Genomic DNA, 12,544 nt, shown 5'->3' with positions numbered 1-12,544 from the left:
TATGTGCACACGTAGTTTTTAGGTGCTGCGGATTTCTCCCCGCAGATTTTGTAAAATCCGCAGGTAAATTTCAGGTCAAAAGACCTGCGGTTTATCTGCGGATTAGGCTGCGGTTTTGCCCTGTGGTTTATCACCTCTACAATGGAGGGGATGGTAAACCGCAGCGGAATCCGCAGAAAAGAAGTGACATGTCAATTCTTTCTGCGGATTTGAAACCGCAGCAAAACCGTGCGGAAAATTCCGCAGCATGTGCACAGCGGTTTCCATTTTACATGGAGTAAAATGGTACTGTACAACGCAGCAGATTCTGCTTTGGACCGGCAGGGCCAGAAACGCTGCGGATCCACAGCGTGTGCACACACCCAAATAGGGAAGCAGGTGGGTTATATTTGTGGTATCGGGTTACTATGTAGTGGGATTTCTCTGATGCACTTTTGCTAAAATGCATGCGTTTATAATATTAGGTTATTAAAGGGAACCTGTCAGCAGTTTTGACTGATATATAAGATGCGGCCACCGCCTTTCAGGGCTTATCTACAGCATTCTATAATGCTGTAGATAAGCCCCCAGTATGACCTGAAAGAGAAAAAAAAAATACGTTTTATTATACTCACCGGGGGGGGGGGGGGGGGGGGCGTCTGATGGGTGTTGCAGGTCTGGGTCTGGTGCCTCCCATGTTCTTGTGATGCCACCCTCCTGTTGCTTCATCGCTCCCCGGCATGGCGCTTCTGTGCTGGCGTACTTCTCTGCTCTGAGGGCAGAGCCAAGTACTGCAGTGCGCAGGGAAAGGTCAGAGAGGTCCTGTGCACTGCAGTACTTTACTCTGCCCTCAACAGGGCAGCGAAGTACGCCTGTGCAGGAGAGCGATGCCGGGGAGCGACAAAGCAAAATTTTACCCCCAATTTTTTTCCTCTCAAAGTTGACAAGAGAAAATGGACCCCAAAATTTGTTGTGCAATTTCCCGAGTACACCAGTACCCTATATGTAGTTGAAAACTATGTTTGAATCACAGTGCAAAGCACAGAAGGGAAGGAGCGCCATATTGGAGTTCAGATATTGCTGGAATGGTTTGAGGGTGCCATGTCACATTGGCAGAGCCCTTGAGGTGTCAAAACAGCAGAAACCTCCACCCCTAAGTGACTACACCCCCGACCCCAATGAGTTGATCTAGGGATGCAATGATCAGGTTGACTCCACATGTGCCTCACATAATTTTATACCATTGGCAGTGAAGAAAGAATTACGTTTTTACCACTAAAATGTTGTTTTAGCCCCAAGTTTTTAATTCTTTTAAGGGCTAGTAAGAAAATATAAACCTCAGTGTGTTGTATAACTTTCTCCTGAGTGCGCCAATGCCCTACATGTAATCAGGAAATGTTTTTCTGGCACAGTGCAAAGCTCAGAAGGGAAGGAGGACCATAATGTAGTGCAGATTTTACTGGTATGGTTTGTGGGTGCCATGATGCACTAGGAGTGCCGCTGAGGTGGCAAAACCCACCCCCACCATAAGTGACCCCACTTTTCAAACTGCACACCTAGATGAATTTATTGAAAGGTGTGGTGATCGTATTGACACCACAGGGGTGTCTCAGGATTTTATACCATTGGGCAGTGAAGAAAAATAATTATTTTTACCTCCAAAATTTAGTTTTAGCCCCAGATTTTACATTTTCACAGTGGGAAATGAGTAAAAATGGCAACATTATTTGTCCTACAATTTCTACTGAATGTAGAAATACCCAATATGTAGCTGTACATTACTGCTTAGCCATACTTCGACACTCTGCAGGGACGGAACGCTATTTGCCTCCTGGAGTGCAGATTTTTCTAGACTAGTTTGCGGACGCTATATACAGATCCCCTAAGTGCTAGAAGGGCAGAATACTCTCCCTTCTCAAGTGACAAGTTTTACTGCCCAGTGCGTTGTAGTCCCCCAGCTTATGCTTCTGGAGCTGGAGACACGCACCGATAAATTAGGCAATTTCTGATTGCTGCAGAAATGCCAAACGTGGATGCCAAATGTGTAGACTCACTGGGGTTCAGAAGGGAGAGGGGGAATTTGGATTTGGGAGTGCAGAATTTGCCTGAATTTCTTCTGAGGGGCGAGGAGCCATTTCACTTTTCTAGAGCCTTTGTAATAACAGTAACGTGGAAGCCCCCAATATTTTTAACAGATGACGGACCTGAGTGGGGACTTGCTTTTTTTGATTGAGTTAAAGCTTTTATTGGCAACAGTTTACATAACATTTTGGATCAAATTTATCCTGCGCTCTACGCTGAGCACTTTTATCGGGGTTTCCATCTAAAATTCCAAATGACATTATTCACATTAAATCCCTGAGTGATTAATTCACTGTAATGAGGCAGCAGAATTACTCTCTCATCCGTTTGGTCTCTTTTCAATGGTTTCCTTCTATTCAGAAGTGCACAAAACTGGCGGACCGTGCTCTTATGCACACCTGAAAAGACAGATACAAACTGGATCATAGGCCAGACTGCATCCACAGTGTCTGTCTGCTTCATTATAGGGAATCTTCCGCTGGGGGTTCCGTCTATCTGTGTAATTCTATGAGATATGATTCAAACGCCGGTTCAAGTGTTCAGCGTAGAGCGGAGGATAAATGTGAGCCATGCTTTACTGCGATCTTTGGAAGTCAGAATGAGGAAGTAAACAGCAGATGAAGAATTGCTTTTATTTTTTACGCCGTTCCTCATGTGATATAAGCGATTAGACAACTTTATTCTTTGGTCAGTGCGATTTAAAGCTTTTTTTTTTATTTTGGTTGCTGCCACACACTAGAAAAACGCTTTTTATTGCAAAAACAAGATGTTACCTCAGCATATTTTGACATACAGTTTTTCTATATCTCTGCTGATGGTCATGATTAAGGCTTGTTTTTTGCAGGACAAATTGACCTTTTTATTGGTACCATTTTCGAGCGCATATCCTTTTTTTGATCGCTTTCTATTCCGATTTTTGGGAGGGAAAATTAACAAAAACCAGCAATTCAGTAAGTTATTGGAGTTTTTTTATGCCGTTCCAATTGTGATAAAATTGATAAGGAAGCTTTATTCTTCGGGTCAGTGAGATTACAGCGATGCCACATTTAGCATTTTTATGTTTTGATGCTTTTAGAGCGTCACTTTTAGAGTGATGTAAACTGTTCCCAATAAAAGTTTCAAAGCAATCCACAAAAAAAGGTTCCCCAATGTATCCATCATCTGTCAATGGAAATAAGAGGCTTCCACATTATTGGTAGAACAAAGGCTCTGGAAAAGTGCTATGGTTCTTCATCCCACAAAAGAAAGCCAGCTCCCAAATCCAAATGTCCCCTCCCTTCTGAGCCCCAGTGTGCCTAAACCTCATTTATTGTCCACTTGTTTGGCATTTTTGTAGTGATGAGAGCCCGCCTACTTTACGGGTGCATGTCTCCAGAAGCATGAGCTGGGCCTAATGCATGGGCACTACAACGTAGGAGCACTGCTATGATAGATTTGTAATTTTCACTCAGCAGCATCCACTTCTGCTTGTTTATGGAAAATGCCCGTTGATTCAAAATAGTCAGTACACCTCTAGATAAATTCCCAGATGGCTGTAATTTCCAAAATTATGTCACTTGAGGAGGGATTCTGCTCTTCTGCTACTTAAAAGCTCTGTATATGGAGTCCGCAAACTATTCTAAAATAATTTGTTCTCCAATAGTCAGTGCTCCATCCCTCCCGAGTCTCACCATGTGGCTAAGCAGTTCTGTACAGGCACAAAGGGGGTACCGTATATACCATTTTTCCCTTCACCCATGACAGCACCACATGAGAGAGGGATCCGCCCCGCCAGGACAGGAACCTACTGAGACATAAGGGGCGGCACCTCTCCCCCGCTTCAGTTGGGTTCCTGTCCTGGAAGGAATCCCACTGTGGCGGTGCCTGTCATGGGCGAAGAGAAAGAAGACCCAGGCCCGTCCCGGCGCGGGAAGAACAGGTAGCTTACCTGTAGCGCCGGCCGTCGGGTCCTGGAAGCGCAGTCCCCGGGGTCCCTGGGGCTCCGGGTTCGTGCGGGCGTGGATGGGATCCCGGTGGCTCCGGGAAGCCCCCACCGCGCCGCCCTCCCCTCGCGCACGCCGCATCTCGATCCCCGTGGCAGGGGAGAGACGCTGGCGTCTTCCGGCCGCTGACGTCAGCGGCGCTTGGAATGCTGGGTGCGCCGGCTGACGTCAGCAGAAGGCGACGGTGTAATGGCGCCGGGTGCGACGCCGGCCGGCTTTCTGAAGCGCTGGGCCGGCGGTCGCAGGGGGGAGGGGAGGAAGACGCTCACCAGGCGGAGGCATGCAGATTTAAAGGGGAAGACAGCGGTAGATCGGCGGTGCAAGATGGAGTCCGAGCAGGAACGTTCAGCGTCCCTGCCTCCCTCACAGCCCTCTGGCAGAAAGCATGGAAGCCATTCAAGCAGCAGTCGCCCCAGCCGCAGGTCGGGGCACTCCTCAAGGTCCAAAGAGCGCGGGTCAGGTGCTCCGACGCAGCCTCCAAATCCGGTACCCTTGATTACGGTGGTGAGTGATCTTCGTGAATGTCAGCAGTATGTTAATAGGGGGTTTTTCTATTGTATGCTTCACCCTGTAGGAAAGGCCCAGAAAAGCAGGAAGCAAGAAGAACAATAGGGATTGTGCTATATGTAAATCTCCCCTAGCAAGAGACTGGCAAAAAGATCTCTGTGCTTCGTGCATTCAGCGAACTATGGCGGAGGAAGCACCTAGTTTCGCAGCCAATCTAATATCTGCCCTCAGGTCAGAAATGGAAGGCTCAATTAAGTCCTTATTGAAAAAAGGGAAAAAAAGCAGGAAGGATTTCCCTAGTTCCCCCTCAGATTCCGCATCAGTATCATCTCAGGCGGAAAAATCATCCTCCTCAGACTCCTCAGATAGTGACACAGGGGGTAAGCCATGTTTCCCTGTAGAAGATACAGATGCCCTCCTAAAGGCCATTAGAACCACAATGGGCCTACAGGAAGAAAGGGCGGCCAAAACCCTAGAGGACGTCATGTTTGGGGGGCTTCAGGAGAGGAAAAAACGAACCTTCCCAGTAAACGCGAAAATCCAGGCGCTTATTGAGAAGGAGTGGAAAAAGCCTGAAAAATCGGGGGCCCTTCCATCCGCTTCTAAGAGGCGATACCCCTTTGAATACAAGGATACGGAAATATGGGACAAAGTCCCAAAAATAGATGCAGCGGTGTCCAGGTCTTCCAAAAGGTCGGCCCTGCCCTTGGAAGACGCAGGGGTTCTTAGAGACCCGCTAGACAAAAAAGCGGACTCATATTTGAGGCACGCATGGGAAGCAACAGCAGGAGGTCTTAAGCCGGCGATAGCGGGCACCTGCACGGCACGCTCCCTCATGATCTGGCTGCAGCAGTTAGAAGAGAAGCTGGCGTCAAGGGTCCCAAGAGAGAAGATCTTATCAGACATGTATCTCTTGCACGGGGCAGCGGCTTTTCTGGCAGATACCTCGGCGGACTCTATGCGATTAACAGCCAGAGCAGCGTCACTATCAAATGCTGCTAGACGCGCGTTATGGCTTAAAGGCTGTCCGGGTGACCTTCAGTCCAAGACCAAATTGTGCTCTCTCCCCTGCGATGGCCGATTCCTGTTCGGCAAAAACTTGGATGATATTCTGGAGAAAGCAGGCGATAAGAAAAAAGGCTTCCCCAGATTCCCTATGGATCAGAGGAGACAGCCCTTTCGGAGGGGAAGATTCAATAGAGGACGTCCTCCCGCTGACAGGAGAAGATGGGAGGATAAAAAGAAGAAAGAATCAGGGTTTATGTTTGGTGGAGGCACCTCCACCTCCAAAAAGTCACCACAGTGACGCCAGTATTCCAGTAGGAGCGAGATTGGCACTCTTTTTCCAGGCCTGGGAAAAGATCTCCTCCAACACCTGGATTCTGAGCATCCTAAAAGAAGGCCTGAAAATCCCCTTTATTCGTCAGCCAAAATCCGTGGTCGTCATCACACCTATCAGGAAGATGACCGAAGAACAACTGGCCTTAGAAACAGAAATCCTGAGCCTGATAGACAAGCGGGTACTGTCCGAGGTGCCACGCTTACAGGAAGGAAAGGGGTTTTATTCACCCCTTTTCCTAATAAAAAAACCGGATCAGTCGTTCAGGACAATCATAAATCTCAGACGCCTCAATCTATGGATAAAGAACCCGACCTTCAAGATGGAATCAGTAACTACGGCAGTGAAGCTGCTACATCAAGATTGCTTCATGGCCGTAGTCGATTTAAAGGATGCGTATTACCACATCCCTATCCATCCAGATTACCAGAAATACCTGAGGGTAGCGCTTTATATTCAGGGCACACTAAGGCACTTTCAGTTCAGGGCTCTTCCGTTTGGCATATCCATAGCCCCGAGGGTCTTCACCAAGGTCATAGCGGAAGTGACAGCCTTTCTCCGGATTCACGATACGGTCATAATACCATATCTGGACGATTTTCTTATAGTGGGCAGTTCAGAGGACCACTGTACAGCACAGCTGACTCAGGTGATCAACACCTTGCAAGAGTTAGGGTGGATAGTCAATTTCAAAAAATCAAAATTACAACCCCTAAAGAAACAGACCTTCCTAGGATTTATACTGGACTCAGAAAGGCAAGAGTGTCTGCTCCCAGAGTCCAAGATAGAGAAGGTGCAAAATCTGGCCTTGGCAGGCCGAAACCAACCATGTATGACATTAAGAAAAGCAATGTCCCTGCTAGGTACCCTAACATCCTGTATTCCGGCGGTCAGGTGGGCTCAGTTTCACACCCGGCAACTCCAGTGGGAGATACTAAGAGCACAAAGATCGCTAAGAGGGCGTTTGGAAGGAAAGCTGGAGCTTTCCTTAAAAACCAGAGACTCTCTCAACTGGTGGTTGAACGAGACAAATCTGACCTTAGGAATACCATGGGACAGACAGGCGACAGATATAATTTTAACAGATGCAAGCTCCTCGGGGTGGGGGGCACACCTAAGGGGCCTCATAGGTCAGGGTTCCTGGACACCTCAAGAAAGGAAGGCATCCTCCAACCTGAGAGAACTGTGTGCAGTGGGCAAGGCCCTAAACCACTTCATTCCGCTACTCCAGGGTCAAGATGTACGCATCATGTCAGACAACAAGGTAGCAGTGGCATACATCAACCACCAAGGAGGGACAAGATCACACTCCTTAATGGAAGCAGCAACAAACATTCTGAGCAGGGCAGAGGATCACCTACACTCCGTGACAGCCCTACACATAAAAGGGGCAGAAAACATAGAGGCAGATTTCCTGAGTCGCAATACCCTGAGGCAAGGAGAATGGGCACTAAACCGATCCATTTTTCAAAAGTTAATTCAGCTTTGGGGGGAACCGGTGATAGACCTCTTTGCAAACAAGCACAACAGGCAAACAGAAAGGTTCTGCTCTCTAAACCCAAGGGAAAACCCATGGGCAGTGGACTCATTGCACATCCAGTGGAACTTCAGACTGGCTTACGCGTTCCCCCCAGTAGCTCTGATCCCGACTGTGGTAAGAAAAATCAGAAACGATCAAGCCAGGGTGATTCTAATAGCTCCATTTTGGCCAAAAAGGCCCTGGTTCGCTCTGCTACGGAAGATGTCCCTCTCCGATCCTTGGGTTCTGCCAGAAATCCCGGACCTACTAGCTCAGGGTCCAATATTACACGCTCAGGTCAAAGGATTCCATCTGACGGCGTGGAATTTGAAAGGTCGCTTTTAATAGATAGGGGGTTCTCCCCTGGGCTGGTGGCCACTCTGCAAAAAAGCAGGAAACCGGTGACTACTAACATCTACGGCAGAACATGGGATAAGTTCCTACAGTTCTTGGGTAAGCCGTTAGGGAAAGAACCTCCGATTAGTGACATCCTAGAGTTCTTACAATCTGGGTTGCAGATGGGGTTAGCAGTAAACACACTTAAGGTTCAGGTGTCGGCACTAGGGGCGCTCTACAATTGCAAACTGGCATCAGATAGGTGGATAGCCAGATTTATTAAATCCTGCCATAGAGCTAGACCTATTCCAATACCTAGAATAGCCCCCTGGGATTTAAACCTGGTGTTAGAAGCCCTTACAAAAGAACCGTATGAGCCATTACATCAGCTACCCCTAAAGTTTTTGACCCTAAAAACGATCCTGTTAGTAGCCCTCACATCAGCCCGCAGGATAAGCGACTTACAGGCTCTCTCAGTAAATCCTCCTTATACGCAAGTCTTTCAGGATAGGGTAGTGTTAAGAACAGACCCCAGTTATCTGCCCAAGGTAGTGTCAGATTTCCATCGGGGTCAGGAAATTGTTCTTCCATCCTTTTGCGAAAATCCAAAAAATCTGGGGGAGGAAAAATTCCATAGTCTGGATGTTAAAAGAGCTCTTGTAGAATATATATCTGCCACTAGCCAGTGGAGGAGGTCACAGTCCCTATTCGTAGCTTTTCAGGGTGCCAGGAAAGGCTATGGGGTTTCAAAAGGGACTATTGCTAGATGGATCAGGGAAGCCATTAGTGTAGCCTATTCAGCTAGTGGTATCCCGATTCCTGACGGCATCAAAGCTCATTCCACCAGAGCCGTGGCGACCTCCTGGGCTGAAAAGGCAGAGGTATCAATCGAACAAATTTGTAAGGCCGCTACCTGGGCCTCACCTTCAACCTTCTTTAAGCACTATAGATTAAATCTATCCTCCTCTGCTGACTTAACCTTTGGTAGAAGGGTGCTGCAAGCGGTGGTCCCTCCCTAAGGTGTTTCGAAGTCTCCAAAAATCTCTCATGTGGTGCTGTCATGGGTGAAGGGAAAACCACCATGGTTACTTACCGGTAGCCGGTTTTTCCGGAACCCATGACAGCACCCGTACATTCCCCCCCTTTTTCACTGTATGGTGTGCACAATTAGTAGGGTGTTTTGAGTGTTGTGGTGTTGGATAAACATGTAACTAACCGGGAAGTCCTCTCAATGCTCTGTAACCCAACTGAAGCGGGGGAGAGGTGCCGCCCCTTATGTCTCAGTAGGTTCCTGTCCTGGCGGGGCGGATCCCTCTCTCATGTGGTGCTGTCATGGGTTCCGGAAAAACCGGCTACCGGTAAGTAACCATGGTGGTTTTTTCCTGCTGAAAACGCCTCCTTCGGCTTATACACGAGTCAATTGTCCCAGAAAGATGGCGGGGAAGGGGGGGGCCGTGGTTCACAGAGGCAGGGGCTGGCGGCTATGGCTAAATTAGCCTGTGCTGCTGCTAAAGACAAATGAATATTCATTTCTCTTATCGCGTACACAGTGACAGCCGCCGGCTTCCCGCACACATCCTAATTACCTTAGGCGCACCCTTGCTGCATCTCGTTCATTCTGACACCAGCAGCTCTTCCGGCAGAGCGATCACATAGCCCTGCTCATTAAAGTAACGAATATTCACGCCTCTCCACTCCCATAGGCGTGGAGTGAATATTCATTACCTTAATGAGCGGGGCCACCTGATTGGTCAGCCGGAAGAGCTGCTTGGCGTCTGAACAAGATGCAGCGAGAGCGCACAGGTAAGGTAGGTAAGTAGGATGGTTTTTTTTTTTTTTTTTTTTTTTTTTTTTTTTTTTTTGGAACCATGCATACAAGGATAAGGGATAAATAGCCATGCATACCTGGCTTATACTCAAGTCAATAAGTTTACCCAGTTTTTCATTCATGGCAAAATTATGTGCATTGGCTTATACTCGAGTATATATTGTAGTCCCTTTTTCAGCAAACATTGAGTGCCATTTTTACCCATTTTTCCTTGTGAAAATGTAAAATCTTGGGCTAAAATTTGCGGTAAAAATGTATCTATTTTTTCTTCACCGCTCAATGTAAGAAAATTCTGTGACACACCCATGGTGTCAATTTGATCATTGCACTCTCAAATTAATTCATTGAGATGTGTAGTTTGTAAAATCGGGTCACTTATGGTGGTGTTTCACTGTTCTGGCACCCCAGCGGCACTGCCAATGTGACATGGCACCCTGAAGCCATTCTAGCAAAACCTGAACTCCAATATGGCTCTTCTTCGCTTCTGAACTTTGCGAAATGCCTCAAAAGTAGTTTTCAACCATATGTGGGGTATTGGCGTACTCCAAAGAAATTTCACAGCAAATTGCTTAATCTTCTCCTGTTATCTCTTTTTGAAAAGTTAAAAACTTGGGGTCCAAGCAATATTTTAGGGGAAAAAATGTTAATTTTCCATTTACTCGACCCATTATTAAACAATTCTATGAATCGCTTGAGGGTTAAAAATGCTTTCCACACTCCTATATTAATTCCTCAAGAGATGTAGTTTACTAAATAGGGTTGTGTGTGTTATCTTTTGTGAAAACTAAAAATTTGGGGCTAAAGCAACGTTTTTGTGGGTAGAAGTAAATTATTTCCCTCCCCATTGCTTTAATTCATGTGAAGAATCTTTTAAAGCGTTAAACTTCTTGAATGAAGTTTTTATAGTAGTGGGAATTTTCTGTTATATAGGTTTTGTAGACTTTGCAGGAAAAATGAAAAATTGCGGCTTGTTTTTTCATGAAGGGTTAAAGGTTAAGATCTCCCACAGAATTGGAGATTAACAGCTCATTTACATATTAAGAAAAAAAACGTAGATTTCTCTGGAAGAAGATGTCGGATTATTTCTATCAAGGTATCATTGTGTTCAGCTTCCTATGACCTACGTGCCCATTAAGATGACTTAGAAGGGTCAATCCTACTGAAAGATTCCATTTAATTTTTCCACCTGTTGTGCAGGTTCATTGGCCTTAAGCAAAGATTTATTAGCCCACCATGGGACTATAGGAATGTAGCATGATAGGGAGTGGGTTCAGCTATGGTCGCTTGGTTTATTAACACTTCATTTTTATTCCAGGTATCTTGAGGTACAGAGTGGATTTTCAAGGAATGGAGTACCAAGGAACAGATGATGAATTCTTTGACCTGGATGACTACTAGGTAGTCGAGATGGGTCTGGCAAATTGTGCCTAACCCTCAGCATCCAACCCAAGAAGATGATTTATGGCGGAAAATAAAAATGGTCCTTGCCTTAGAATTTGAACATTTCCAATACTTTGCCTATAAGCATTGGATAAGAAAAATGAAAACTTTTTTTTTTCTTCTCTTTCTTTGTCATGATGGTAAACGCTGCTGCAAGGTTCCCTCATGCCACTTGGACATGTCTGACCGAATCCGTTTTTACTTACCAAGAAATCAGTTCATCTTGTATTTTAAGAAAATGTTTTCTTTCATTTTATCTTTATAGACAGGCAATTAGCTGGCTTCAGATATCCGTGCAATTCCAACACCCTTATGCTTACTTTTTATTTTATGTCAGGGGGACTTGATATCCATTTATAATGTTTGATTTTTCAGAATAAAGAATGGATAAGTACACACTAAAACTATACAATGTATACAGCAGATTGCAGACGCTTACCAGTCCTGTTATAAGTTACATATGCTATGTAAGGTCTGTGCTAAAGCAGCGGAGGTCCATTTTTGTGGCTACCTGCTAGGAACCATCTGTGGACATGAAGGCACCAAGATGCAAGTATAAAGTTAGAGATTGCAAATGAAAGGCTATGACATAACCTTATTACAGGGTCAGTTATGAAGATGATATATCCTTGCATGATCCTGTACAAACAGCACACAGCATGCATATAGTACCGCATACACTAATCACGCTTCCAGCAGCCAAGCATCTAATGAGTAACGGAGTAGGGGATGTGCGGGCGGTTGCTTTTCTTCACTGCCACTCAAGTATCCTAATAAAAGTGGGCAATTGATATATGCAAAACATGCGACCTCCAAGTCTTTGAACTGGTTTCTCAGTTTAATTTATTTTTTATTAAAGACACTTTCCCAATATTACCAGCAATCATGAGTACAAAGGTCCCTTGACTCTCCATTTAAGTGGGGTTGCAGTTCGGAACTTCTGTGACTTACAATATTCAGCTGTGTTCACCAGTCCCATAGACTGTGGAAGCATTGCTGGGCCCGAGTGCACACTACCGCTTCACTCGAATGGTGGACCTTGTACTTATATCCTTGTGATTAGTCAGACCCTGCAATGAGGCTCTTTCCAGTTTATAGGTGAGAAGTGCAGATGTGAAAACCCCTCCTTGAAAGGGATTGTCTAGGCAAAAAAAATATAAAATGTTCTCCACGAACGGAAGCAAAAAAAAAATCACCTAGCACACACCTTGATTCAGCGTAGACTGCTCAGTTAGTCTCCATCAGAAGAGAAGTCACCGCTCTGCCTGACTACTGCAGCGATCAGGTGGCTTCAGCAGCACATCGCTGGATGGTTTTCGGAGGATGTCGTAATCAAAATGACCTGGCCGTTGCAGCCAACTACAAGCCGCTGTAGGACCTTAACATCTTCTCTTCAATGTCTTGTGCTGAATCCAGGTGGGAGCCAGAAGGCGAGTATCAGTGTAGTTTATTCTTTATAGAACCCTGTCCTTGGAGTACTTTTTATTTTTGACCAGACAGCCCCTTTTGTAATTTTTTTTTTACTTATTTTT

General features: G+C 45.8%; 1 protein-coding gene across 1 annotated transcript in view; it reads left to right on the top strand.

Moving 5' to 3' along the window:
* The window catches only part of ETF1 (eukaryotic translation termination factor 1), a 54,111-nt gene extending 41,874 nt beyond the window's left edge, over nucleotides 1-12,237 (top strand). The window contains exon 12 of the mRNA XM_073573785.1: nucleotides 10,888-12,237. Coding sequence (XP_073429886.1) covers nucleotides 10,888-10,970 — 83 coding nt within the window. The 3' untranslated portion in view covers nucleotides 10,971-12,237. The remainder of the gene's footprint in view (nucleotides 1-10,887) is intronic.
* Nucleotides 12,238-12,544: the final 307 nt, after the last annotated feature.

The sequence above is a fragment of the Dendrobates tinctorius genome, unplaced genomic scaffold, assembly GCF_039654945.1.
Source record: "Dendrobates tinctorius isolate UK_male_01 unplaced genomic scaffold, ASM3965494v1 ptg000036l, whole genome shotgun sequence".
NCBI classification, from domain to species: Eukaryota; Metazoa; Chordata; class Amphibia; order Anura; family Dendrobatidae; genus Dendrobates; species Dendrobates tinctorius.
Note: the sequence above shows the minus strand (reverse complement) of the source record. Positions and strands in the feature narration are given on the sequence as shown.